The 26,938-nt window shown below is 39.3% G+C and overlaps 2 protein-coding genes across 2 annotated transcripts in view; one reads left to right on the forward strand and one right to left on the reverse strand.

Moving 5' to 3' along the window:
- Positions 1 to 250: 250 nt before the first annotated feature.
- On the reverse strand, positions 251 to 26,890 carry LOC123564866 (thioredoxin domain-containing protein 15-like). Its single transcript, XM_045358759.2, has 4 exons — positions 26,752 to 26,890; positions 11,821 to 12,841; positions 10,541 to 10,671; positions 251 to 8,192 (listed from the first exon to the last, which is right to left on the reverse strand). Exons 1-4 carry the CDS (start codon positions 26,780 to 26,782, stop codon positions 7,981 to 7,983), a joined length of 1,395 nt encoding a protein of 464 aa, XP_045214694.1. The 5' UTR covers positions 26,783 to 26,890; the 3' UTR covers positions 251 to 7,980.
- The window catches only part of LOC123564869 (uncharacterized), a 29,276-nt gene continuing 28,709 nt past the window's right edge, over positions 26,372 to 26,938 (forward strand). The window contains exon 1 of the mRNA XM_053537511.1: positions 26,372 to 26,510. Coding sequence (XP_053393486.1) covers positions 26,389 to 26,510 — 122 coding nt within the window. The 5' untranslated portion in view covers positions 26,372 to 26,388. The remainder of the gene's footprint in view (positions 26,511 to 26,938) is intronic.

Below are 26,938 nucleotides of genomic sequence, written 5' to 3' on the forward strand. Positions count from 1 at the left end.
ACCATGAGAAAACCAACATAGTGCATTTGCGACCAGCATGGATCCAGACCAGCTTTCAAAGCCTATTGCAATTAGAGAAACAATTAGCAAACAGCATGAATCCTGACCAGACTGCACGGATGCGCAGGCTGGTCTGGATCCATGCTGGTCGAAAATGCACTATGTTGGTTTTCTTATGGTGCGGCTCATTACTTATAAAAACACATTACCAACAGCTTCTTATACATTTACATATGTACAAAGTCACAGATGAAATTCAGTTGTTTATTTGTTTCCTCTGAAAGATAGTTTCCTGATTAGTAACAATAAAACATAGTGTATTGCACTTTTAAATCTGACTACATCATATTATCATTTCCACATTAAACAGATGTTACCTCATAAAATATAGTATTCATTATTCACGGGTACTAAACAGTGCCTGCAGTACAGCCTGTGCCGACGAGGAATGAAGGCACTTCGTTCCCAGTACTGCAGGTACTTCGCCAATGTTTACAAAACAAGCGAGATCGGTGAGTGATTTTTGTCATTTTGTTACTGCATGGAGCATTTTTTCAAAAATCGGGGAATGTAGCGGGGTGTAGATGTATCTTATGTACATATCCATGTTAAATTTTGTGGCAAATGATCAATTTCCTAGAAACGCAAGGACAAATAAGTTAAGAATGAAACGTGAATTTTTTCACATCAGCGACTGTTTAGACTCATTTCTTTTCGCTGACCCAAACAATGTCGTCTCTGCCATCGTAAATTATATTTATAAATGACATGTGATCTGCTAAAACATAAAATGTGTCAAGAAAATTCCAAATTTGAATGTTATTACAATTTTGGAAAAGTGCCGCAGGCATTTCGACGATGCCGCAGCCGCTTCGAGGTGCCGCAGGCACTTCTAAAAGTATCAGGACATATGTTTGGCCCATAACTAACCAAATCCCCAATAACTTACATTCGTACGGTTATATTTTATATTCACAAAGATCAAATAGTTTAGCAATCGGTTTATCTATCTTAAACTCTAGTACACGACTGTTCTGGTCAATTGAAGCAAATTGTATTTCCCAAACATTATGCTTTTGAAAATTGCATTTTCTGTCCGTTCTATGCTGCTCGATATGTTTTTTTTTTTTCAAAGCTTTGTTTGCCAAAAAAATATAGGTTTTTACATACATATAAGAATTATTAAAATCCTCCTATTTGATCGTTTATGAGCTATACTTTCTAAGTTCTCCATTTTTCTGAAAACATTTTCACAATAAACTATTTTTTGTAGATATGCTTCATATTTCCAGGAAACGTTAGGCTATTAAAATGTCTACAGAAAATTTCGAACTATCAAGATAGTTGCTGACTTCATTTCGAAATAACTGTCTTGCTAGTAAATGGCAGCTGTCCACAACGGGCACTTACACAAATAGTATCGAGATTATAATATAAATCATCACAATAATATTTACAGGAAACTTTTGACTATTGAGACTCTTGTTAGAAAACTTCGCTTTATCACGATAATTTCTTGAAGTATCGTGAGTTACCTACCTATCTCGTGGCAGAAATATGCCACCATAATGGATGGATATTTAAAGCGTAAGAAAGGTTTGGTCCCTTTTATTTTACAATACTATAAAGTCAAATTATTACAGTATCATGAGGGCATTTAGTTTTTGCCATTCTGTTTCTTTGTTCTTCCATTTGTCTGTCTAGTTGTGGGCCAAATTTATGCCCCGGTACTTTTAGAAGTGCCTGTGGCACCTTGAAGGGGCTGCGGCATCGTTGAAATGCCTGCGGCATTTTTCCAAAATTGGCATTACGTTCAAATTCGGAAATTTCTGGACACATTTTATGTTTTGGCAGATCACATTGTCATTTATAAATATAATTTACAACGGCAGAGACGATATGGTTTGGGTCAGTGAAAAGAAACGAGTCTAAACAATCACTGATGTGAAAAAATTCACGTTTCATTCTTAACTTATTTGTCCTTGCATTCTAGGAAATGGATCATTTGCCACAAAATTTAGCATGGATATGTACATAAGATACATCCATTCCCCGCTCTTTGGAAAACTGCTACATGCAGTAACAAAATGACAACAAGAGCTCCGCCAAGCGGGGCAATATACGCCCAAAGGATTACATCATAGGATGGGAGCAAAATTTAAAGAACTTCACTGTTGTAGCCCAAAGAAGTAGAACAACAAAAGGAAAACTTCAAAAAACAAATCTAAGTCCACAAAAAAAATATTCAAAGTCCACAAAAAACAAGAGCTGTCTCCATAGGATGACACATGCCCCCGATGGCACTTTGAATGAATAGTTATGGCCGATGTTAGAGTTTAGAACCTTTGACCTACGGAGCTGGGTCTTGCGCGCGACACGTCGTCTTACTGTGTCACACATTCATGCGTAGTTATTTTAAAATCCATGCATGAATGACAAAGATATGGACCGGATACACCCATCAATGCACTATCATGAAAAATGACCTTTAACGTCTAAGTGTGACCTTGACCTTTGAGCTACGGACCTGGGTCTTGCGCACGACACGTCGTCTTACTGTGGTACACATTCATGCCAAGTTATTTGAAAATCCATCCATCGATGACAAAGATATGGACCGGACACGCCCATCAATGCACTATCCTTTAACGTCTAAGTGCGACCTTGACCTTTGATCTACGGACCTGGGTCTTGCGCACGACACGTCGTCTTACTGTGGTAGACATTCATGCCAAGTTATTTGAAAATCCATCCATCGATGACAAAGATATGGACCGGACACGCCCATCAATGCACTATACTTTAAAGTCTAAGTGTGACCTTGACCTTTGAGCTACGGACCTGGGTCTTGCACGCGACACGTCGTCTTACTGTGGTACACATTCATGCTAAGTTATTTGAAAATCCATCCATGGATGACAAAGATATGGACCGGATACGCCCATCAATGCACTATCCTTTAATGTCTAAGTGTGACCTTGACCTTTGAGCTACGGACCTGGGTCTTGCGCGCGACACGTCGTCTTACTGTGGTACATATTCATGCCAAGTTATTTGAAAATCCATCCATCGATGACAAAGATATAGACCGGACACGAAAATTGCGGACAGACTGACAGACGGACAGACGGTTCAAAAACTATATGCCTCCCTTCGGGGGCATAAAAAATCCTTATCAGGTACAGGTTTGTAAAAATACACCTAAAAATTAGAGGTACCATCCATGTTGTACCACAGAAAAGTGGTCTCGGTTTTTCCCTACGGCCAATAATAAAAAAGTTTCAAAATAAGCTATTTATAGTAACACAAGAAACGCGGCAATGCCACGAAACCAGGTTTTCAACACTTTTCATAAGAATAAAAAAGTATACTGAATCACAGTGCACCACTTTAAAGCACAACCCTAACCCTAACCCTAACCTAACCTAACCCTAACCCTATTTTTAGTAACAATGACCTTGAACACTTTTCATAAGAATAAAAAAGTATACTGAATCACAGTGCACCACTTTAAAGCACAACCCTAACCCTAACCCTAACCTAACCCTATTTTTAGTAACAATGACCTTGACCTTGATTTCAGAAACCCCAAAATCAATCCCAAGCTACAACTTTATATAAGTTTTCTAACACCAAGTTTCATCATGATAGCTCATTCCTAAGTTAAGTTATTGACCGGAAACCCTTTTTCTATTTTAAGTAACAGTGACCTTGACCTTGACCCCAGAAACCCAAAAATCAATCCCAGCCTTTGTCTTGATATAAGCTACATACATACCAAGTTTTATTCAAATATCTTTACCGAAAAAAAGTTATTGATCGGAAACACCAGTTTGACGCCGCCCATCCGCCCGCCCGACATACCCCAATCTAATAACTCTTTCGTTGAAAACCTGGTTAATAAAAGGGAAGTAATTCAAAACAAGAGCTGTCACTAATGGTGACAAATGCCCTCGCAGTGCCTTGACCTTTGACCTGGTGACCTTGACCTTTGACCTGGTGACCCCAAAGTCAGTAGGGGTTGTGTACTCAATAAGTACTATCAGCATGTGAAGTTTGAAGGTCCTGGGTGCAGTGGTTCGCGTGTAAAGTGCCTTCATGCAAAAAGTTAACATTGGTCCCTGTGACCTTGACCTTTGACCTGGTGACCCCAAAGTCAGTAGGAGTCGTGTACTGAATGAGTACTATCAGCAAGTGAAATTTGAAGGTCCTGGGTGCAGTGGTTCGCGAGTAAAGTGCCTTCATGCAAAAAGTTAACATTGGCTCTTGTGACCTTGACCTTTGACCTGGTGACCCCAAAGTCAGTAGGGGGCGTGTATTCAATGAGTACTATCAGCAGGTGAAGTTTGAAGGTCCTGGGTGCAGTGGTTCGCGAGTAAAGTGCCTTCATGCAAAAAATTAACATTGGCCCGTGACCTTGACCTTTGACCTGGTGACTCCAAAGACAGTAGGGGTCGTGTACTCAATGAGTACTATCAGCATGTGAAGTTTAAAGGTCCTGGGTGCAGTGGTTCGCGAGTAAAGTGCCTTCATGCATAAAGTTAACGTTGGCCCCTATGACCTTGACCTTTGACCCCAAAGTCAGTAGGGGTCGTGTACTCAATGAGTACTATCAGCATGTGAAGTTTGAAGGTCCTGGGTGCAGTGGTTCGCGAGTAATGTGCCTTCATGCAAAAAGTTAACGTTGACCCCTGTGACCTTGACCCCCAAAGTCAGTAGGGGTCGTGTAATCAATAAGTACTATCATCAGGTGAAGTTTGAAGGTCCTGGGTGCAGTGGTTCACGAGTAAAGTGCCTTCATGCATAAAGTTAACGTTGGCCCCTGTGTCCTCGACCTTTGACCTGATGACCCCAAAATCAGTAGGGGTCGTGTACTCAATAAGTACTATCATCAGGTGAAGTTTGAAGGTCCTGGGTGCAGTGGTTGGTGAGTAAAAAGCCTTCATGCAAAAAGTTAACATTGGTCCCTGTGACCTTGACCTTTGACCTGGTGACCCCAAAGTCAGTAGGGGTCGTGTACTCAATGAGTACTATCAGCATGTGAAGTTTGAAGGTCCTGGGTGCAGTGGTTCACGAGTAAAGTGCCTTCATGCAAAAAGTTAACATTGTGACTAACGAACGAATGGAAAGTTGAAAACTAATATGCCTCCCTTTGGAGGCATAAAAAAATTATTGTAAGTGAACAAAAAAAGAGATCTGCCAAATAAAAAAAACAGCACTGCAATGCAGAGCAATATACACCAAGTAAAGTCATATATGACCTTTGACCCTTAAGTGTGACCTTGACATTGAAGCAAGTCATCCGGAACATGCACTCTGCACATCGTCTCAGTGTGGTGAACATTTCTGCCAAGTTTCTTTGAAATCCTTCCAGCCGTTCAAGAGTTACAGAGCGGACACGAAACAAACTGATATGACTTTTGACCCCTAAGTGTGACCTTGACCTTGAAGCGAGTCGTCCGGAACATGTGCTCTGCACGTTGTCTTGGTGTGGTGAACATTTGTGTCAAGTTTCTTTGAAATCCTTCAAGGGGTTCAAGGGTTACAGAGCGGACACGAAACAAACTGATATGACATTTGACTCCCTAATTGTGACCTTGACCTTGAAGCGAGACATCCAAAACATGCGCTCTGCACATCGTCTCGGTGTGGTGAACATTTGTGTCAAGTTTCCTTGAAATCCTTCAAGGGGTTCAAGAGCTACAGAGCGGACACGAAATTGCTGACGGACGGACAGACGGACGGACACCAGCGTCATAACATAATACGTCCCTTCGGGCGTATAAAAATCACTCACTGATCTCGCTTGATTTGTAAACATTGGCGAAGTACCTGTGGTACCGGAAGCAAAGTGCCTTCATTCCTCGTCGGCATAGGTGCTACCGCAGGCACTGTTTAGTACCTGTGTTATTGTCACTATAAGTCATAAAAGTATCACTGAATAATTAAAATAATAGAATTTAATAAAATATCAAATATTTTCATTCACACTGACAGTGCTTTTCAATACATGATTTTAAATCAAGATTCATATTCTAAAACTCAAATACAAGATCAAAATACTATGCAATGACAATAATATACAGTCACAGAGCATAAATGTATAACCTAGATGGATTTCTCTTACCATGCACAGATGTGCAGGCTGATCATGATCTACACTGGTCGCAAAGGCAGAATCAATCGTGTCCAGCATGATAAGAGTTAATGTGTTTCTGCATATGGAAAAAGCAAAAACTACTTCTCCAAAAGTAACTAGAGATGCTTTTGAGAAAAGCACATGTCTGCCACAACTGCCTAATCATCTAAATAGTAAGTCAGTCTGCGCTTTCTTGGACCCAAAATGTACCCTATACTACTTGTGCATGCGCTTTCTTGCACCTAAAAGTACCCTATACTACTAATAAAAGTAGTATAGGGTACGGTATGGGTGCACGAAAGCGCATGCGCCCCGAGGATTTTTCGGTGATTCAAGGGCCATAATTCCGGAGTGCCTGGGCCGATTTGGCTAGTTATTGAACTTGGCCAAGGTCTTATGGTCAGACACATTTTGTTCAAGTTTGGTGACAATCGGATGAGAAATGTTTGACTTAGAGTGCGGACAAGCTTTGTGACAGACAGACACACACACAGACTGGAGTAAATCAATATGTCTCCCACACCACTGTGTGGTGGGAGACATAATTAACCACTTGCTCTTTAGAAACATGTGCAACCATTTAACATTTGCTGAACATGGACCTTGATAGATTAAAGCCACCAACAACTGAGCTTCTTGGAGAGTATTAAAAAGAGACCTTTAACAAGGGGGGCAATATACGCCCGAAGGCTTACATCATAGGATGGGAGCAAAATTTTAAGAACTTGACTGTTGTAGCCCCAAAAGACTGGAACAACAAAAGGAAAACTTCAAAAAATAAATCTAAGTCCACAAAAAAAATATTCAAAGTCTACAAAAAAATCCTTATCAGGTACAGGTATGTAAAAAAACACCTAAAAATTGGAGGTACCATCCATGTTGTACCACAAAAAAGTGGTCTCGGTTTTTCCCTACGGCCAATAATAAAAAAGTTTCAAAATAAGCTATTTATAGTAACATAAAAGGGAAGTAATTCAAAAAAAAATATTGTAAGTACAAAAAAGAGATCTGCCAAAATAAAAGAAGAGCACTGCAATGCAGAGCAATATACACAAAGCAGTCATATATGACCTTTGACCCTTAAGTGTGACCTTGACCTTGAAGCGAGTCATCCGGAACATGCGTTCTGCATATCGTTACAATGTGGTGAACATTTCTGCCAAGTTTCTTTGAAATCCTTCCAGCAGTTCAAGAGCTACAGAGCGGACACGAAACAAACTGATATGACTTTTGACCCCTAAGTGTGACCTTGACCTGAAGCAAGTCATCTGGAACATGGGCTCTGCATGTCGTCTTAGTGTGGTGAACATTTGTGTCAAGTCTTTTTGAAATCCTTGAAGGGGTTCAAGAGTTACAGAGCGGACACGTAACAAACTGATAGGACACGAAATTGCTAACGGACAGACGGACGGACGAACACCAGCATCATAACATAATACGTCCCTTCTGGCGTATAAAAATTACTTTAAATTATACACATCAATACTTTAAAATTTCTGAGATACAGAATCAAGTTTTCATTAATGAGACTGATTTTCGCCAAAAATACAACAACTTCTTTTAGCAGACGCAAATATTTATGTGTGTGTGTCTTTTGGTGTTTTAAATAGCATAGCAGACATATCACAGTGCTGAATGACTACACCTTATCACTTCCATCTATTTATCAGTCTTGACCAGATCCAAGTTTATAAAACTGACTTCTGAGGACCAGTCACAAAAACCAGCATCTGATTGGCTGTTACTGAGCTTACTTTTGAAATTGACCAATGAAAATCTTGCATTCAGGTCTCCAATCTTAAGTTTTATCTCTCTGAAGCCCAGTCTGGACACAGAGCCTCTCAGTCAATATGCTGATGTTCCTGCCACAGAATTCTAACCCTGTTGATCCATTGCTGTCCCTTGTTTGACTTGATGAACATACATGAGCTACAGAATATCACAAATATCCAAGAGATCAGGAGGAGATAATCAGGTTCATCTGTCGGCACGCTTGGTACGGGACCTAAGTAATCGGCATCTGTTACATTAACTGTGCTGTTTGCCTCCAGACCTAAAAATGGTAAAAGAATTTAGTTTAAAAAGGTACAGAACATCAGGTAACTGACAATATTTATATCACCAAACCTGTAAGGATAGACCATGCTTACAAGGTTAAATATGAGTAAGCTTCAGTCTTTATTCGCAGATTAAAATTCACTCCAGTTAAATTGAAACTGAACTAAGTGGCTTTTGAGTGAAGTTGTCTCTGCTCTCAAAGTTAAAAATCTTAAGACCTGTTTGACTGACCTAAAATTTGCACACTCAAGAGTTTATACTAGAAATTCATATGAATTCAGCATCTAACATTTTCTCACAAGACCTTTATTATCTCTAAATTCTGCTGCTATCATTTACCTTATTTTGCATGGTATCTTTGGACATAAATAAAAGCTGTTTGTTTATTTCAGTGTAAGATAGTAATATCTTCCACCTAGCCAACACCAGAAATATCAAGGCACCTAATGAATACCAGAAATATCAAGGCAATTGGAGACCACCAAAATATCAAACACCTGGAAAAAAACCCAGAAATTTCAAGGCACCTAGAGAACACCAGAAATATCAAGGCACCTAATTAAACACCAGAAATATCAAAACACCTAGTAAACATCAGAAATACCAAGGCCCCTAGTAAACACAAGAAATATCAAGGAACCTAATGAACACGAGAAATATCAAGACAACTAAAGAACCCAAGAAATACCAAGGCACCTGGCAAACACAAGAAATATCAAGACAACTAGAGAACCCAAGAAATACCAAGACACCTAGCGAACACCAGAAATACCAAGGCACATAATGAACACCAGAAACATTATGGTATCTAGTGAACACGAGAAATTTCAAGGCACCTAGTGAACACCAGAAATACCAAGGCACATAATGAACACCAGAAATATTATGGCATCTAGTGAACACAAGAAATTTCAAAGCACCTAACAAACCCAAGAAATACCAAGGCACCTAATGAACACCAGAAATATCATGGCATTTAGTGAACACAAGAAATTTCAAGGCACCTAGCAAACACCATAAATACCAAGGCACTTAATGAACACCAGAAATATTATGGCATCTAGTGAACACCAGAAATACCAAGGCACCTAACAAACACCAGAAATATTATGGCATCTAGTGAACACCAGAAATACCAAGGCACCTAGAGAACACCAGACGCAAGTTTTTCTGTAGCACTATCAGAATATGAAAATCTAAAATATCTGATGTTCACATGTATTTACTATTTGTTTCATATGTTTTCAAAGGTTTCAAAACATTCAATACCATGTTCAATATACAGAATAACTGAACATGTCCATAAAATTGAACACCTTGCTTGAGAGAAATAATTTGCAGTGAATGTGTGTGGTAATTTGGTGGGTATTTTTCTGTATTCTGTGACCTTGACCTAATGACTTTTAAAAATAATGGGATCATTCACTAACCACATGCAATCATGCCATTCTGTTTGACAGCCCTAGACAAAAGCATTCTCCAGATACAGATCCTAATAAATCACAATCTCAATGTCACTGTAACATGTACTGATTGACCTCTGACCTGACCCTTACAGATATAGGTCTTCTACTGACCATAGACAATCACAGCAGGATGTCTGATGGTAACAAGTATTCTCAATCTACTAATGACAAAACATGGTAAGTCTCAATGTCAATTTTACTATGACCTTTGACCCCCTGAACCCAAACTACAACAGTTACTCTATCTACTGACCACAGGCAATCATCCTGCAAAGCTTGACAGTATTAGGCCCATTGATCATTGTACACATATTCAAGCCTCAAGGTCACTGTTACCTTGAACTTTAACCTTATGACCCCTTTAAACAAATGAGTCCTCTGGCGACCAAACACAATAAGGCTATGAAATTTGATAGACATTAGTCTGAAGGTCATTGTGATAGCCACTTTTAATCTTTCGACCCAAAGGATAGGGGTCATCTAACCAATACAGGCAAACACCTTGTGAAGCGTGACCTCTGTATGGCCTAAATTTCCTCCATATATTGATATCAGACTACATGTATTTAAAGTCTGAAGGTCACTGTAACCTTGCCCATTGGCCTAATGACCCCCAAACATATAGGGGCCATCTGCTGACCACAGGCAATCCTGGTATAAACCAAATGGCTTACCAAAAGACAGCAAAGCAATAAACTTGCTCTTCTTTGGAGTGGGAACATGGGAGCATAAACATGGCCACCACATTATTATCTACATCTTTCTAAAATAAGTCCTTTCAAAATTTTCAATGCCACTCTTGGGTCACTGTCATGGGTTAATGACATGATGTCGACTTTAAACATTACAACTTATCTTAAAATATAACTTAATTTACCTGTTGCGTTTGTTACAAATGTAACAAAGTTTACAAAAGTTCTCTCTGTCTGGTTAAATTTGACTGCTGCTCTTGACTGGTGAAAGACTAGGATATTTGGGACCGACACTGTGCCAAATCTTGCCAACAAACTGAAACAAGAATACACAAATATTTATCAAATAAACTTATCAGCACCTGAATGAAAAAAAATTATCAGAATAACTGAATTACAAATAATAAGATTCTAGAAGCATGCAAAAACTACATGTAACCTTAAAATTGACAGAAACCAAATTTTTTCCATCTCTACTGCCATCTGTAGCTTCTATAATTATAAGTAAGCAGTACAAAAATGTGTTTTTCCAGATAACAAATTTTAAGGATCTAAGGTTGTTTTGCATGCAGTAAGCAATAACAAGCAGTAAGCAATAACAAGCAAGTGTATACTTATTAGTAAACACCATGCATAAACTCTATTTTTACAAGATCATTTTACATCCTCACTGCTACATGTACATGGAAATACAAATGCCACTTTAAATTTATGTAATAAAAGGGCTGCCCTGGATTTCACAATTTAAGTAGAGGACCAACCAAGGCACATGGGACATTGCAGTTTTTTTGTTTTTTGTGTGTGGGGTGGTGGGGGTGGGGGTGGAATGAGGACAAATTTTCAAAGCTTTCTAAGTAACTGTACGCAGAAAATTAAGACCAGCCCCTGATGGCCTGTTTTTGACAACTCATAAAATTCTTTACAAATCTGGCAGAGAGTAACCTAAAGAACATTGCTGTGTGAATTTATTTTGAAACTGGGCCAGTGTTGTTGTTGTTGTTTTTTCAAAGTCTTTCTAACAGTTATACAGGCTAAACAAGTTTGCACCCTGGTGGCCATGTTTCAGAATCACTTTGGTAGAGGGTAACCTAAACAAAATTGCAGTGAAATTATTCTGAAATCAGGCAGCAGAAGTTTCTGGGGAGATTTTCAAAGTTCTCCATATTCCTGTACAGAGAAAACTAGCCCAGTCCTTGGCATCCGTGTTTTAGATAAATCATAATAACTTAAATGAATCTGGCACAACATTCCTGAAAAGTAAGGTTAGTTTAAGAGTTGTTCTTTAAAAGAAATTGTGTATGACAGACAGATTGTCATCCAATGATCCAAAAAGCTAACCATGAACACTTCATGTTCAGTTGAGCTAGAGACCACTGGTGAACTCTTTCATTAATTACTGAAGAAAATCCTGGAGCCATTTTACTTGCTTATGTACAGTATAGATGATACATAGGCATATTCTTACTTGCTAAATTGAGCTGTATCCACGGCAACAAAGTCTAATTGTGGGAATGCCCTAGCTAATGCATTGTAGTGTGGCGCCACCTTTGCACAGAAGTGGCACCAGGGTGCGTAAAACATCACAAGCAGACAGTCTGTCACATTTTCTGTATCGTTTTTATCAAAGTTTAAGAGTTGAAGAAGTTGAGCTGTTGTAATGAGTTTCACTGTAGCATTTACGTTGTCAGTAACATTTTTACCTGTACACTGAAACTTCACTTTTTTACCAGAATCTGTAGTGTTACTTACAGTAACATTTACAGGCTCTGTTACAGTCACATTCACTTTTTCTGTTTCTACTGTAGCATTTTCAGTAATAACTGAAACATTAGACAATGTATTATTTGTTTTATCTGACAACTTTGGATAAATTCCATCCTTGAATTCTTCGATGAAGGGGTCTAATATGAATTTGAGCCATTGATAAATAGTGGAATTTGATTCAGAAGTGGATGTGTTTTTTACTAATTCATTATTAAATGTGTGAGGGTTGTCAGAGGTTTCATCTACAATATCTTTTCCAGTTTCAGTCACTGTTGATTCTGTGTTACTTGTTCTCGTCCTCTCTTCATCTTTGTTTGAACTGTCTTCACCTTGTTCAGCTCCTTCAGTTATCTCTTCATTTTCCTGCAAAACATTCTCAAATTCTTTACCTTTTCCAGCTGGCTGTTTTTCAGAAATTGAATCAATCTCTTGCTGATCCTCAGTTTTTGGCTCATTTTTGTCATGTGGAGCCTCTAAAACTGCTTCCTTTTTTACAGATGTACTTCTTGCACCTGCATTGCAATCTTCGTTTTCTTTATCACAGACGTCACTATCAGGAAATTCTTTCGAATGTTTAGTAAGAGTGTTCTTAATGCTTTCATCATCAACTTTGTTACTTATTTGTCCATTTAGGTTGCTTGTGTCCTCCTGACTGTGATGTCCATCTGCCTCCTGTGTTTCACAATGAATTCTCACATTTGTAAGCAACAGCAGTATGACACCTAAAATGGAAATAAATATTTCAGTTTTGAGATGTCCATCAAATAACCACTTTTCCTTGCATTTGCATTTATTCAACATGTCTTAAGCCTGTATACATTATTTTTTTTATAAGTAAAGAATTATCACAGCTAAAATGTTTCACTGGGTCATTCTTTGGGGAAAAAAATGGAAAAAGAAAGTTGAAGCATCCCCACAGATTATTTCCATCTAAATTGTACTATTCTATTGTCCTTCTATTACTTATGTTACCTCAGTCAAGGTAAAATACTGTAATCAAAGAGATGCATGCTGATCAGATAAATAAATACTGTCTACAGCCTAACCTTTTATAGGTTTTTGCATTTGCAGGCCAAAATAATTTCACAGCGGACATCACAATAGTTTTACTAATAATCTTAACCCTAACATTTCATCCATGCACAGCTCTCAATAGTCAACACATAGGTATATGAAAAATACATATGAGCTGCACCATGAGGAAACCAACATAGTGGCTTTGCTACCAGCATGGATCCAGACCAGCCTGCACATCTGCGCAGTCTGGTCAGGATCCATGCTGTTTGCTTTCAAAGCCTATTGCAATTAGAGAAACTGTTAGCAAACAGCATGGATCCTGACCAGACTGCGTGGAGGCGCAGGCTGGTCTGGATCCATGCTAGTCGCAAAGCCACTATGTTGGTTTTCTCATGGTGCAGCTCATATCTATAACCAAAATAACAAGAGCTGTCCGTAAGACAGCCAAGCTCGACTATTCGAAATATTGTCCCAGAGGCAGGAAAATATTACCTAAAAAGGTTAAATATCAAAAGAGTTTAAAGTTCAAAAAGGGGATTAATTTGACCAAAAAGCATATCAGTTATGGGACTTGCTGCTATCAACTAGTTTTATAACCCCTAAGGCACATGTGAAGTTTCAATTCAATATCTGCATTAGTTTTGGAGAAAGAAACTCGCATGTAAAACTTTAACCAGAATTTTCAAAGTCCAAAAGGGGGCATAATTTGCCCAAAATACACGCCAGAGTTATGGAACTTGAGCCAGTGAGGTTAGTAATTGATCTGGAAAAAGAAAAAGTAAGTTTCAAATCTATATGCCTTTTAGTAATAGCTGTATGTACTTGCACCCAAAACTTTAACCAGAATTTGCTAAGTCCAAAAGGGGGCATAATTTGGCCAAAATGAAGGTCAGAGTTATGGGACTTGCTGCTATCAACTAATTTTATAACCCCGAAGACACATGTGAAGTTTCAAATCAATATCTGCATTAGTTTTGGAGATAATAACTTGCATGTAAAACTTCAACCAAAATTTTCTAAGTCTAAAAGGGGGCATAATTTGCTCAAAAAACATGTCAGAGTTATGGAACTTGACCCAGTGAGGTTGGTAATTGATCTAGAAAAAGAAAAAATAAGTTTTAAATCTATATGCCTTTTAGAAATAGCTGTGTGTACTTGCACGCAAAACTTTAACCAGAATTTTCTAAGTCCAAAAGGGGGCATAATTTGGCCAAAATGAAAGTCAGGGTTATGGGATGTGCTGCTATCAACTAGTTTTATAACCCCGAAGACACATGTGAAGTTTCAAATCAATATCTGCATTAGTTTTGGAAATAGTAACTTGCATGTAAAACTTTAACCAAAATTTTTAAGTCCAAAAGGGGGCATAATTTGCTCAAAATACATGTCAGAGTTATGGGACTTGACCCAGAAAGGTTGTTAATTGACCTAGAAAAAGAAAAAATAAGTTTCAAAGCTATATGCCTTTAATTGATGGCTGTATGTACTTGCATGCAAAAACTTAACCAAGGTGTGACGCTGACGCCGACGCCAGGGTCTTCGTATAGTCCAGCTAAAAACTGATCTACCTACTGCTGACGTGAAAAATCAAGTAAGCGTTCAAATATTTTTTCCCTCCACTTTCTCTTTAATCAGACACCAAGACATAAGCAGAAGAGATTCTTTTTAAAGTTTAGCAGTACAGTATATCACAAAACTACAGACATTTTTAGAAAACGAACAACATCTTTAAAAACAACCTCTCTGTCCAATATATTTTTACCATTCTGTCCCATAGAAATGTATACTTAAAATTTTCTAAAAGAGTTGTCCCCCTTTAAAAAGGAATGCCATTTGTAAAGAAATAAATCGTCAAAAACGATGTTTAACCTAGTTATGTGAAGCTTAAGCACTGGTACATTGTTGCAAATGCATCAAAACGGAGAGTTTTAAACTCGAGTTTTTAAAGGCATTGAACTGTCCAGACGTGTGGCCCATTCAAGCAGTCCCTTTTGGAATTAATACATATAAAAGTAAACTGACATGGTATTGAAGAATAATATAAATTTTATGCTTTATTTTATATGCTGTGTAATTTTCATGTAAAACAATTCTTTCTTACTATGATTTGATGTCAGATGTTCGAACTTTTTTCTCCGAAACATGGACCTAACAGTAGTTAACTCTTAAGAATATGTTGATGTTAAACCGATGAAATAGATGCTTGCTTGCAAGTGACTTAGTCCATACACATCTTTAAGACTACATGTAAAATAGCAACACGATGGCATGGACAATGTCATCATCATAGGTTGTTATTTAGTATAAAAGCAAGCCAGTGAACTATAAGCAAGAAAAGACTAAATTTCAAACACACTTCTGGCTGCCACTGTTCAGTTTCTGGAATAAAGGGGTTCTATTTCAAAGGTTTTAATTTCTAATGAAATAAGACGGTTAAATTTCAAGACTGATGAATTTTTTCAGTTTAGAAGGGTTTCTGACATACAAGGGTTCTGGTTAAAACTGTGTTTCACTGTATTTATAATTCTAATATGCTTGTCTGTTAAAACACACTTATGCTAGAATGATGTCACGTTAACGTGCGGTGACGTAAATGTTTTTGTTGCGACCAAGAAAGAGCGCTACTATATTTTATCTACTGTTTTTGATTAAAGGCATATTAGAATTGAAATAATTTATAGCAAAACCGTGTTTTAACACTATTTAAACACTCGGGCGGTAATGCGTTGAAGACATCATTTCACGAACATTGTGCCCACGTGAAATTATTACGCACGATGTATAACCACCCATCATGCATAAATAGTGTTAAAGCACTCTTTTGCTATAAATTATTTCTTAAAGGTACCAAATAAAGACAAATAAAAAAGCATAAATCTTAAAAAAAGGCTACACATTTTGAAATATACATCTAAACATTATGATAGCCGTGCAATATTCCCTTCAAGTCAAAACATGTGCAGAGAAACGAATGATTTTTTTCCTATTTTCTTAGACTGACATGGGTGGTCATTTCGTCTTACTTTCGTGTTTATCGTTTTTCCGCAACCGATCGGAAATTCTTCTGGGGAATGTGATTTTATAGTTAATTCAAACGAATGTCTGTTAAAAGAGGCGCCACAAAATAAATGTATTTTTTTATTTCCATGATAGTAATTATACATGATTTGCATGAAAAATATGAGATATAGCATATACAAGCTTTTAGTTTTAAATTGACAGTGACATATATATTAGGCCAAGACAATGTGTTGAATGTATATTTTTTTTTTAATTACCGGTAATGAAGTAATATGTACATAAATCAGTGTATGTAGGTAAATTTCAATCACATTTTGTTTCTACAGTGTAAGACAGCTATTCATCTATATTCTTACAACTATTCTAAAAAAAGATTGACTAAATAAGTTTACAGATCAAGTTGTGAAAACACATCTATTCAGGAAGGGCCTACATTATCCACCCAAAAACTTGTACTTGTAGTATAGCTGTATATTATTATATTATAAGAATGAGATGCTCTAGAGTGTCTCACACCTAACCAAGAGGCCTGTACTGGTTCTTCCCAGGAAAGACGGCTTCGCGTGTATCGGTACTATACACCGGGCACGTTAAAGAACCAGACTGTCTATCCGCAAAGAGCTAGGCTAAGTTAGCCGGACAGGCCTGTATCTAAAAGAGGTTCTCTCCATCTGTTCTGGGGGCTTTATCTCACTCTGGCCCTCTGGTCAGATCGCTCTGTGTCTGTATTAGTACAGGATGAATTTTGCACCCTGTGTGGCTGTGTTCGCTATATGTAAAGCACCTTTGAACGTGTTTTAATATCATGAAAAGGGCGCTATATAAATCTGATATAATAATAATAATAATAATTATTTAAAATAATGGATTAAATTCAACTCATATGAAGTTTCTACATGAATATTAATGTTTAATTATAGATATAATAAAGTAAGTCTGACCTGTATATAATGACTTTTTTGGATTTTTTCATGTCATCATTTTCCTAACAGTAAAATGCAGATACGGGTAAGGCTTAAAGGGATGACAAATAGAAATATCAAATTATAATATAGGAGAGATCGTTTTTTGTTGTTTGTATACAAATCCGTTGTATTTTCTATTTTTAGCATTGATAAGACAGACATTGGGTGGGCAGATGCTGAGCGTCCATGTTATTTGTAAACAGTGATGTTTTTTCTAACAGCTTCAACTTCCTTAAAACACAAATTATATGAATAATTTTTTGATCAATAGAAAGGTCATAAAACAAGCAATTTATTAATAACTTGTAATTATTATTTCGAAATATAATTCATGAACACTTAACTTAGTATTTTTCTAAAAGTACTGAACATCGCTACACTGCTATTAAAATCATGTCATTTAAAATGGTAATTCATTTTAAAAAGATAACTGCATAAGAAAATATGAAAATCGTAAGCATATGAATTTTTAAAATCCTTAAACTGTAAAATAAAGGAAAAAGTTATTAAAAATTCTGATCCCATACAGAAACAATGTAAAACAATTGTTTTGCCAACCACCAGATTTATAACATGTGTTAATGCGTGACGTCACGCGAAATGTTGTCTGTATATTAACACTGACTTTAAATAAAATTTGTATCTTGTATCCTATAAGTCATCCCAATAAGCCAAATCAGTATAGACAGCCCTTTGCTCCAGTAACAGGACCTCTAAACTCCGGCTCTAAAGCCTATGGTAGTAGAGGTCCAGTTACCTTCCCCCTAGCCACTGCCAAATCGATTTCCTCCAACTCACTTTGCCTTATTTCATTTTTTTCTACTCATAAAAAGAGCAAAAATCAAAGGGAAGTTATCTGGTAATTCTTTTGTAGTGGGAACGTAGTTGGGGTTAGTTAGGTCACAGTAAGAGGTCACAGGAGAACCAGCCAATCGGAGAGGATGATTCCTATCACATGGCCAGGAGGACCAATCACCGACGAGCAGCATGGCTTCACGACCAGACTCCATTGTATCAAGTTGCATAATATGTTGATCCACCGAAATCCAGGGCCATCTGGGTAGTAAGTGACCTGTATTGTAGTTATATCTGCCTGTTAGGGTTAGGAACTTCTTCTGCCTCTAATAGGAGTGTCAACTCCTGTATAGCGAAGGCCATTTTCGCTATATTGGTGTCAGAAGTAATCGCGAACATCTCGCCTGGAAATTCCCTAGTAGGTCCCTGTCCGTTACGTAGTAGAAGGCGAAAGCCTTTGAACTGTCCCTTCGGCCAGGTTTTTTCTGAACAGGATTCCTGTGTAAGATTAGTAAGGGTTATTTCTATAATTTCTAGCCCGGTTTATACAGCCTGCGGACTGTCAAAAAACTGGGAAAATCGCCGTAAGGCTCTAACGGTTATTCTTTTGGGGTTATATCGATTTGGTTTGAACATTCTTTTAGTGGATTAAATTTTCTTCGTCAAAAGAAATTGTTTTGTCATATTTTTCAGAAGTTTAGGCCTCACGCACGGAAAACGTGCCAAACCGAAAGTACTTTCATTTTACGCCGGAAGTTCCGGTAACAACAACAACCGGTGACTTGGAATTTTTCAAAATTATTCAAAAAGTTATTTCATTCCATTCTATTCAATTCACGGATAGAAAGACGGTAAGTGTACTGTTTCTTTTGGTAAATTTGTGGAAGGTATCCTTCCCTGTTACTGTACATGTATTATCTTACTGCTTTTACATCAAAGGCCAAAAAGAATAAAAATTAGAGAGGGTGTAAGGATATTGTCTGTATTGAGGTTCAAGAAAACAAATAGCAAATTATCAAGTATTTTAATTTATAGCAGATATATCAGCTTTATACTTTATATCTAAGGTTATGGCTGAGAAAGTAAGTACTTGCAGCAATACAAAATCCCCAGGTAACTCGGGTGGGACTGGGCCTCATTTGGGATGTTACCCGCCTATGTGGGGATATGGGTGGCCTTCACCGGGAGGGGTAGCCCCTCACACACCGGACATGAGGGCCAATTGGGGGTTTGGATATTGGTCCCCAGGGGCGTTATCCCCGTTCACACCAGGCATTACAGCCAATAGACAATTAGAATATTTTCCCCCTGAGGTGGTATCCCCTCACACACTAGGCATGACGGCAGAAGAGGGGCATGGGTGGTCTTCACCAAAAACAGTAGTCCCCCACACACCATGTAAGACGACCTATGATACGCCGCCTGTGACACCAGTGCCGGCTGCATCTCCGGTAAAGGTCTTGAGCCAAGGTCATGCTAATAACCTCCCGTATCTCTCGGAAACACATGTCGGGTATCCCGTGACTTTTCCTGTAACTCCCCATGGGGCTAACTGTTCCTACAATTCGCCAATACGTAATAAAAGTTTATCACAGAGAATACAAGTTCTGGAGGGTGAAAATCAAGAACTAAAATACCAGAGGGATCGCCTCCAAAAGAAAGTAGATACATTGACAGAGAAATGCGACATATATTGTGTTTGTGTGGAGTATCTGATGACTTGTACACGAATTCTAAGAAATAAAAATAAGTCCCTGAATGACAAGTCATCGTGGTGGAAGAACTACTCCGACGAAATTGTTGAGTCTAGTTTAAAGAAATTTAAGGAAGATGTTGAGTCATAGGAGCCCTTAAGTCAGAATTAATCTCCTGAATGAGAGTGTGCTAAGGGAGGAAGCCTCCTCACACTTCTCCAAATCCGAGATTTCCCCTGAAATGTGTGAGGTAAGTACCTCAACGGATTGGGGGGTTTGTCCTGTGATACTCCAGTTAAGGATCAGGGTAGTGTGTCCATGTGTCCCCCCGGGTTCCACTAAAATCAGATGATGACCTTGAACAAATCATAGGAGCCCTCAAGTCAGAAATTAATCTCCTAAGGGAGAGTGTGCTAAGGGAGGAAGCCTCCTCACACTTCTCCAAATCCGAGATTTCCCTGGAAATGTGTGAGGTAAGTACCTCAACGGAATTGGGGATTTGTTCTGTGATACTCTAGTTAAGGATCAGGGTAGTGTGCCTTGTGTCCCCCGGGTTCCAATAAAATCAGATGAAGACCTTGAACAGTTCTTTAACTTTCTGGACTTTGCAGAGCGAGATTTGTCCCAAGTTACTGAATGCAAATCATCAAGCTCTCTTAGAAGTGGGGAGAGTGTGGGGGAAATGATAGTAGTGCTCTCATGTGGGGAGCATGTCTGAAACCTTGGGGAGAGCAGGCAAATAGCTCTGGGGTTGTTAGTTCTTTATTGAGTCCAGATTCCAGTCTTGAGGGAGTCAGTGATGAGTCTCTGCAGAGGAGCAGTAGACTGACCAGTAGCCAGTTTGATAACTCTGCATCAGATTATGGTGGGAGTAATTTTGCTGACACCACTAAATTACTGATTCCCAACAAGTTAATTAGTAAAGGAGACCATTCACAATCAGAGACTGTACCCACTCATGATCTTCGCACTATGTGTGTTGGTTCAGATACCGTACTTAACCTTTCTCTGAGCGCCCCCAGTAATTTAGAAAATACGGCTACCGTATTAACCCTTAATGCCAGCACCCAGTGCAATATGGACAGTAATACAAATACTGTAACTACCATTCTGTCCAATGCCACATGCAATATAGACAATGCGGATACCGTAGTAGACCACCAGTCTAGCACCCCATATGAATTGGATGGTGTTACGGATACAGTACTTACCTTTCCTTCCAACGCCATGTGCACTATTAATAACACCGGTACCGTATCAGCCACAAACGCTAGCGCCCTATACCATAAAGCAGATACCGTACTTACCATATCTTTGGATGCCCCAGAAAGTATGGTTACCCTAGTCACTCCTGTCTCTAGTGCTCCACGTGCTCTGTACAATAAGCAGATAATGTATGTAACACTCTTCTAGTTCCATGTGTGCTATAGACAACATGGATGCTACAGTCATCCCCAGCTCTAGCACCCCATGTGATTTACACATTAATACTGATACAGTATCTTCTTATCCCCCAAGGGCCTTGTTCAATTTAAACAATACGGAAACCGTATTCTCTCCTGATCCTAATGTCCAGTTAGCTTTGCACCGAAGCATGAACATTGCAAATACCCTGGTTGCAACAACCCTGTGCAAATTAAACACTATGGGTACTCAATTAGCTCCAGTATCCGAGTGCCCTGCAGATTGTGACAATAACAAAGATACTGCTTTTAGGGAGCAGTTATCCAATAATGTTCTTGAGCACAACACTGTGACTCTTTTTAATACTGGCCTGTATATTTTAATGGTAATTCAAGAAGATAATTATAGGAACTGCCTTACAATAAGATATCCTATAAGTGAAATTGATGTATCTCTGGTGGCTAAAGGAAATAGGCAAAATGGTACGTCAGATTTGCCCAACTCGGAGACTGGTTTTTACAAGAGTAACTCTTTTGACAGCAAATCTGGGACTTCAGACTCTAGGGATGAAGGCCATGACCAATGTCTTCCACTAAACTCCTCGCCAAGTTTATGCCAAACTAAAGCCCAGTTCAATACAAAGTCATCTGGACCTCAAGTGGCATCTGGGGAACGTAAGGTCATAGATGAATCGGAAATAGTAGGGAATCTTGTTACTAAAGGTCAAGGCACCGGTGGAAAGCTCAGAGGCCATTGTATTCCAAAGGTTTGCGGACCTGATACTAGCAGCTATGTTCAATATCAAGAGCATGGTAGGGTATTGCCCTTCAATCATTCTGGGAAATTGCCGCCTTATCACGTTGGAGAACCAACAGTTAGTTTATTCCTATATGACTTTGCCCACAAAGGTTCACTTGCTTGGGGGTTGCCGCCACCAGCAACCTTGTCATTGTACTCTGTACCACTCCCTCCCTCAGGGTTCCCTTCTCCGGTAATCAACCAGAGTGCCTGTACATTATGTCATTCTCCAGGGCAGCAACTATGGAACAAGTATGGGTTTAGTGATTCTTGCTCTCGGTCACAAAGTATAGTGTCCTTGTCTGGGAATCCGTTTTACTCGCCCCTTCGTTTAGAGGTAGAAAGTTTGTACTACACTTTCCGTTCACAGTCCAGGGTAATAATGTTGAATTCTGACAGGTTCAGTCAGGGCCTCATTGCCTCTGCCGCAACAGTTTCACATCATTGTGGAGATACTGAAAGAGAGGTTGTTGGTGTAGGGTCTCTGGGATGTGTTCAGGTCTCCTGTTCAGATGGACAGAACAGTAGGGGCATGGTGTGCCAGAGTCTCACTTGTGGGTCTGATTGTATTTTGGTATCACCTGCTAACATTCCTAGTGTGAGACCAAAGTCTGTGCAGCCTTTATTTAACCACAGCATCCTTTGGGCTGTAGCAAAAACCTCTTCCAGATGGGGATGGGGATTCCGGGATCTGTCACAGGACCGGTCTGGTCTTAGCAATAGAGATCCTTGGGCTAAGGGCCTGGGGAAAGGGACTCCGGGTCACGGATCGCCTACTTCAGATCCTTTTTCCTATACGGATCAGTAGAGGCAATGCCTCGTCCTTCAATAGACGCAGAAACTGTGTCCATCTTCTTGGGGTCTCCCCAGCCTCCTGGTATCCCGGGTTTATCCTTGTTCTAGATGTAGAAATTGTCCATCTGCTCAGTGCACCCCAAGCCTCATGGGCATCCCAGGTTTATCATTGGGATAACTTATCCTGATACTGTCGAGTGCTAAACTATTTCCATAGACTATAAATTCTACTGGGTCTCTTTAAACCTTAATGCAGAATGGTCCAAACTTTAGACAGCTTTGCTTCTTAAGATCAATATGGGGGTCCCATGATCTTAAATGAGGTATTTCAATGACTGGGGAGTTCTCAGATCTGAATGTTTTGCTAGGTACATTTTATGGTATGTCCTGGTGTACTGCAGTATGGGTATCCCATGATACACTTTGATAAGACATATTGTTCCGCAGGGTATCCCAGCGCCTTAATGATTTATTATGCCCTTTTGGGTAACCTTAAAGTTATAAATTGATGTAAGTATGTGTAGTTCCTGGTATGCATTAGTATCGGTATTAGTTCTTCCCCTGGGTTTCCCAGGACCTTAATAATTTGATATGTTTATCTGGGTTACCCAGAAAATTATGAACTTAGGTCAGTATGGGGATCCCATGACCTTAATTCCAGTTATTAAAAGAGATGTTTAGAACAACCACTTCTAAATGTTCTAAATGACAATTAATCTCCTATGGGGGAATCCCATCCATGATCCAAGTTTAGCACTCGACATATCTAACTCACTGATCAGCCAAGAACAACCAGACCTCAAGACTTCATGTAACATAACCTGGGCCAAAATTACCATCACTGGCCTTAAAGATATCTTTGTCGGAGCCTACTATAAACCCCAAGAATTAGATGCCGACTCCCTATCCCAACTCTGGTTATCCCTTAGTAAAATACCCAAGGGCAGTATAGTATGGCTACTTGGAGACTTCAATCTCCCCGACATTGACTGGTCAAAAGAGTCCCCTAAACAAACTTGTAAAAACAGATCCTTTTATGAAGAATTTATTGAAAGATATTCCCATTATAATCTTGAACAAATAGTTAAGATCCCAACTAGGTTATCCAACACCCTTGATCTCTTCTTTACAAACCATCCATCCCATGTTCACTTGGTTAAATCCCTACCGAGTCTAGCCACCTCGGATCATGATATTATATTTCATGAATTGAATCTTAATAGGGGCCGCCCAACCCAACCTAGACGCCCTATAAAACTCTACACGAAGGCTAATTGGGAAGGGCTAAAATCTGACATGAAGGCTTTTGGTGCTAGCTTTCTCACCGAAAACCATTCAGACCCTGAAGTAGCGTGGAATTCATTCAAGGACTGCCTTAATGAATCCCAGTCAAAACACATTCCATCTAAAATGTCTAAACCCGTGCCGACTTGCCATGGTTAACCCCGAGAATTATCAGGCTTATACATAAGCGTGATAAACTGTACCAGAAACTACACAAATCTCCCTCCTCAGCCCGCCAACAAAGATTCAAATCCCTTAAGTCTTCTATCCAGAAGCAAATAAGAGCCCAATACTGGTCATATATGGAAAGTGTCATATTTGACCATGACTCACAACCTGGTAAAAACAAAAAGTTTTACAGCTTCATCAAGCACAACAAAAAAGAAAATGTCGGCATTGCCCCCCTTAAATCAGATGGTCTTACCTACACAGACCCCATCCAAAAGGCTACTATCTTAAACAAACAATTTGAATCTGTCTTTTCCCCTCCCCAGCCCCTTAGTCTGAAGCATATATGTTCCAACGTCCTCTCATCCCCAGTCTCCATGATGAATAAGATCCAGGTCACCACTGAAGGTGTGGAAAAACTGCTCTATGGCCTATCCCCACATAAAGCCTCAGGACCTGATGAATTATCCCCACGCATCCTAAAAGAACTCCACCATGAAATTGCTCCTGTACTTGCCCATATATACAGGTTATCTCTCGAATCTGGCCTAGTACCCAGTGATTGGAAAAAAGCCACCGTAGCCCCCGTATTTAAAAAAGGTCCCAAGTCTAAACCTAGTAACTATCGCCCAATTTCCCTAACTTGCATTGCTTCCAAACTCCTTGAACACATTGTTGTTTCCAATCTTATGACCTATTTTGACAAGCATAAGCTACTTAGCCAGTTCCAGCACGGCTTTAGATCAGGTCACAGTTGTGAGACTCAGCTCATTAATTTCACTCAGGAACTTTACAATAACACTGAACAGGGTCAACAAACAGATGTTATTGTCATGGACTTCTCCAAGGCGTTTGACAAGGTCGATCACATTAGACTAATTTATAAACTACAAAGCCTTGGTGTCAACCCACAAATTACCAAATGGGTCAAATCTTTCCTGTCCAACCGCTCCCAGAAAGTCGCTGTTGATGGTCATTTTTCCAGTGAACTTCCTGTACTGTCTGGAGTTCCCCAGGGGTCTGTTCTTGGGCCATGTCTCTTCCTGGTATATATCAATGACTTACCAGATTCCGTCAAATGTAACGCAAGAATGTTTGCAGATGACACCATAATATACCTTACCATCAACTCCATTTCAGATAGTATATCTCTGCAACAAGACCTGATTAGCTTAGAAACCTGGGAGAAGACATGGTCCATGGAGTTCAACCCGGACAAGTGTGAAGTCCTTAGAATTTTTAGAAAGAAAAATCCTGTAGTCTACCCCTACAAACTTCACAACATAGAGTTAAAAACTTGTGAGGCAGCTAAATACTTAGGCATAACCATTTCCAAAGATCTAAACTGGTCCAAACACATTGACAGTATCACTTCCAAAGCAACTTCCACTCTTCGCTTCATACAACGAAATGTCAAAACTGATAATAAAAAGGTCAAAATTGCTGCCTATAACACCTATGTCCGCCCTCAACTTGAATACTGTTCAAGCGTCTGGCATCCTTGGCAAAAAACCCTCACTAGCAAAGTCGAAAATGTCCAAAGGTCAGCTGCTAGGTACGTCATGTATGACTACAGTTACACCAGTAGTGTTACACAAATGCTGAAAACCTTAGAATGGAATACACTCCAATATAGAAGGTTACACAATTCATTAGTAATGTTTTATAAAATAAGGACCCAGACAGTTGCAGTCGACCAATCTCATCTTATTCCAACTAGAAACCTAAATTACTTAATCCCCATGTCTCACACTCAGTACTTTTCTAACTCCTACTTCCCTAGGACCATCCGACTCTGGAACTCCCTACCAACTCATGTTAAATCTAGCCCCAGTCTCAGTATCTTTAGAGACAGGCTGGCGGTGGTCAGTATGTAATTCTGTTGCCTCTGTCCCATTTTAACTGTAGCATACTGTCTTTTTTAGCTTTTATTCTTTTAACATTGTAACATATCAGTTCTTTAACAACTGTTTCTCTGACAGCGCCGCCCAGTGATAGTCGGAAATCGACGGTTGGGTGAAAGATGTAGATGTAGATGTAGATAGATGATTTCAGAAGTCCTTGTTGTCTGGTCTGTTTTGCACGAGATGTAAAATCGTTAATGGTGAAACCTCCATGATTATTATTAAGCAGGGTATCCCTGTTATGCCTGTCTCTACGAGGAACCCATCTATAGCCTCCCAGGCCATCTCTTCTCTGTGTGATTCACACGGACCCTGGTGACCAACTTTATAGAACGGGGGGGGGGGGGGGGGGTGTAGTGGGAACGTAGTTGGGGTTAGTTAGGTCACAGTAAGAGGTCACAGGAGAACCAGCCAATCGGAGAGGATGATTCCTATCACATGGCCAGGAGGACCAATCACCGACGAGCAGCATGGCTTCACGACCAGACTCCATTGTATCAAGTTGCATAATATGTTGATCCACCGAAATCCAGGGCCATCTGGGTAGTAAGTGACCTGTATTGTAGTTATATCTGCCTGTTAGGGTTAGGAACTTCTTCTGCCTCTAATAGGAGTGTCAACTCCTGTATAGCGAAGGCCATTTTCGCTATACTTTCAACAGCCTAACTGATCTTGAAAAAATCGTTTTGTTCTGCTTTATCTGTAAAAATTATGTATGAAAAATTCCGTATAGTAAGACATTCAAACAACTCAAAGGGACAGAAAAATAAAGATGAGATAATCTCACTATATTTCGCAAGAATGTAAATTGTCCCCATTTTTCACTCGCAGGTCGCGGCCATGTTGAATATCGAGCCAAACATTGTTTTGCATTGACAATTGTGATTGGTCCACTAACATCAGTTCATGGGAAGAACCAATCATTGATTTCGTGACGGTTTTGACAACCAAACACATGTGTTTGGAGACACCGG

The sequence above is a fragment of the Mercenaria mercenaria genome, chromosome 2, assembly GCF_021730395.1.
Source record: "Mercenaria mercenaria strain notata chromosome 2, MADL_Memer_1, whole genome shotgun sequence".
In the NCBI taxonomy this organism is placed as follows: domain Eukaryota; kingdom Metazoa; phylum Mollusca; class Bivalvia; order Venerida; family Veneridae; genus Mercenaria; species Mercenaria mercenaria.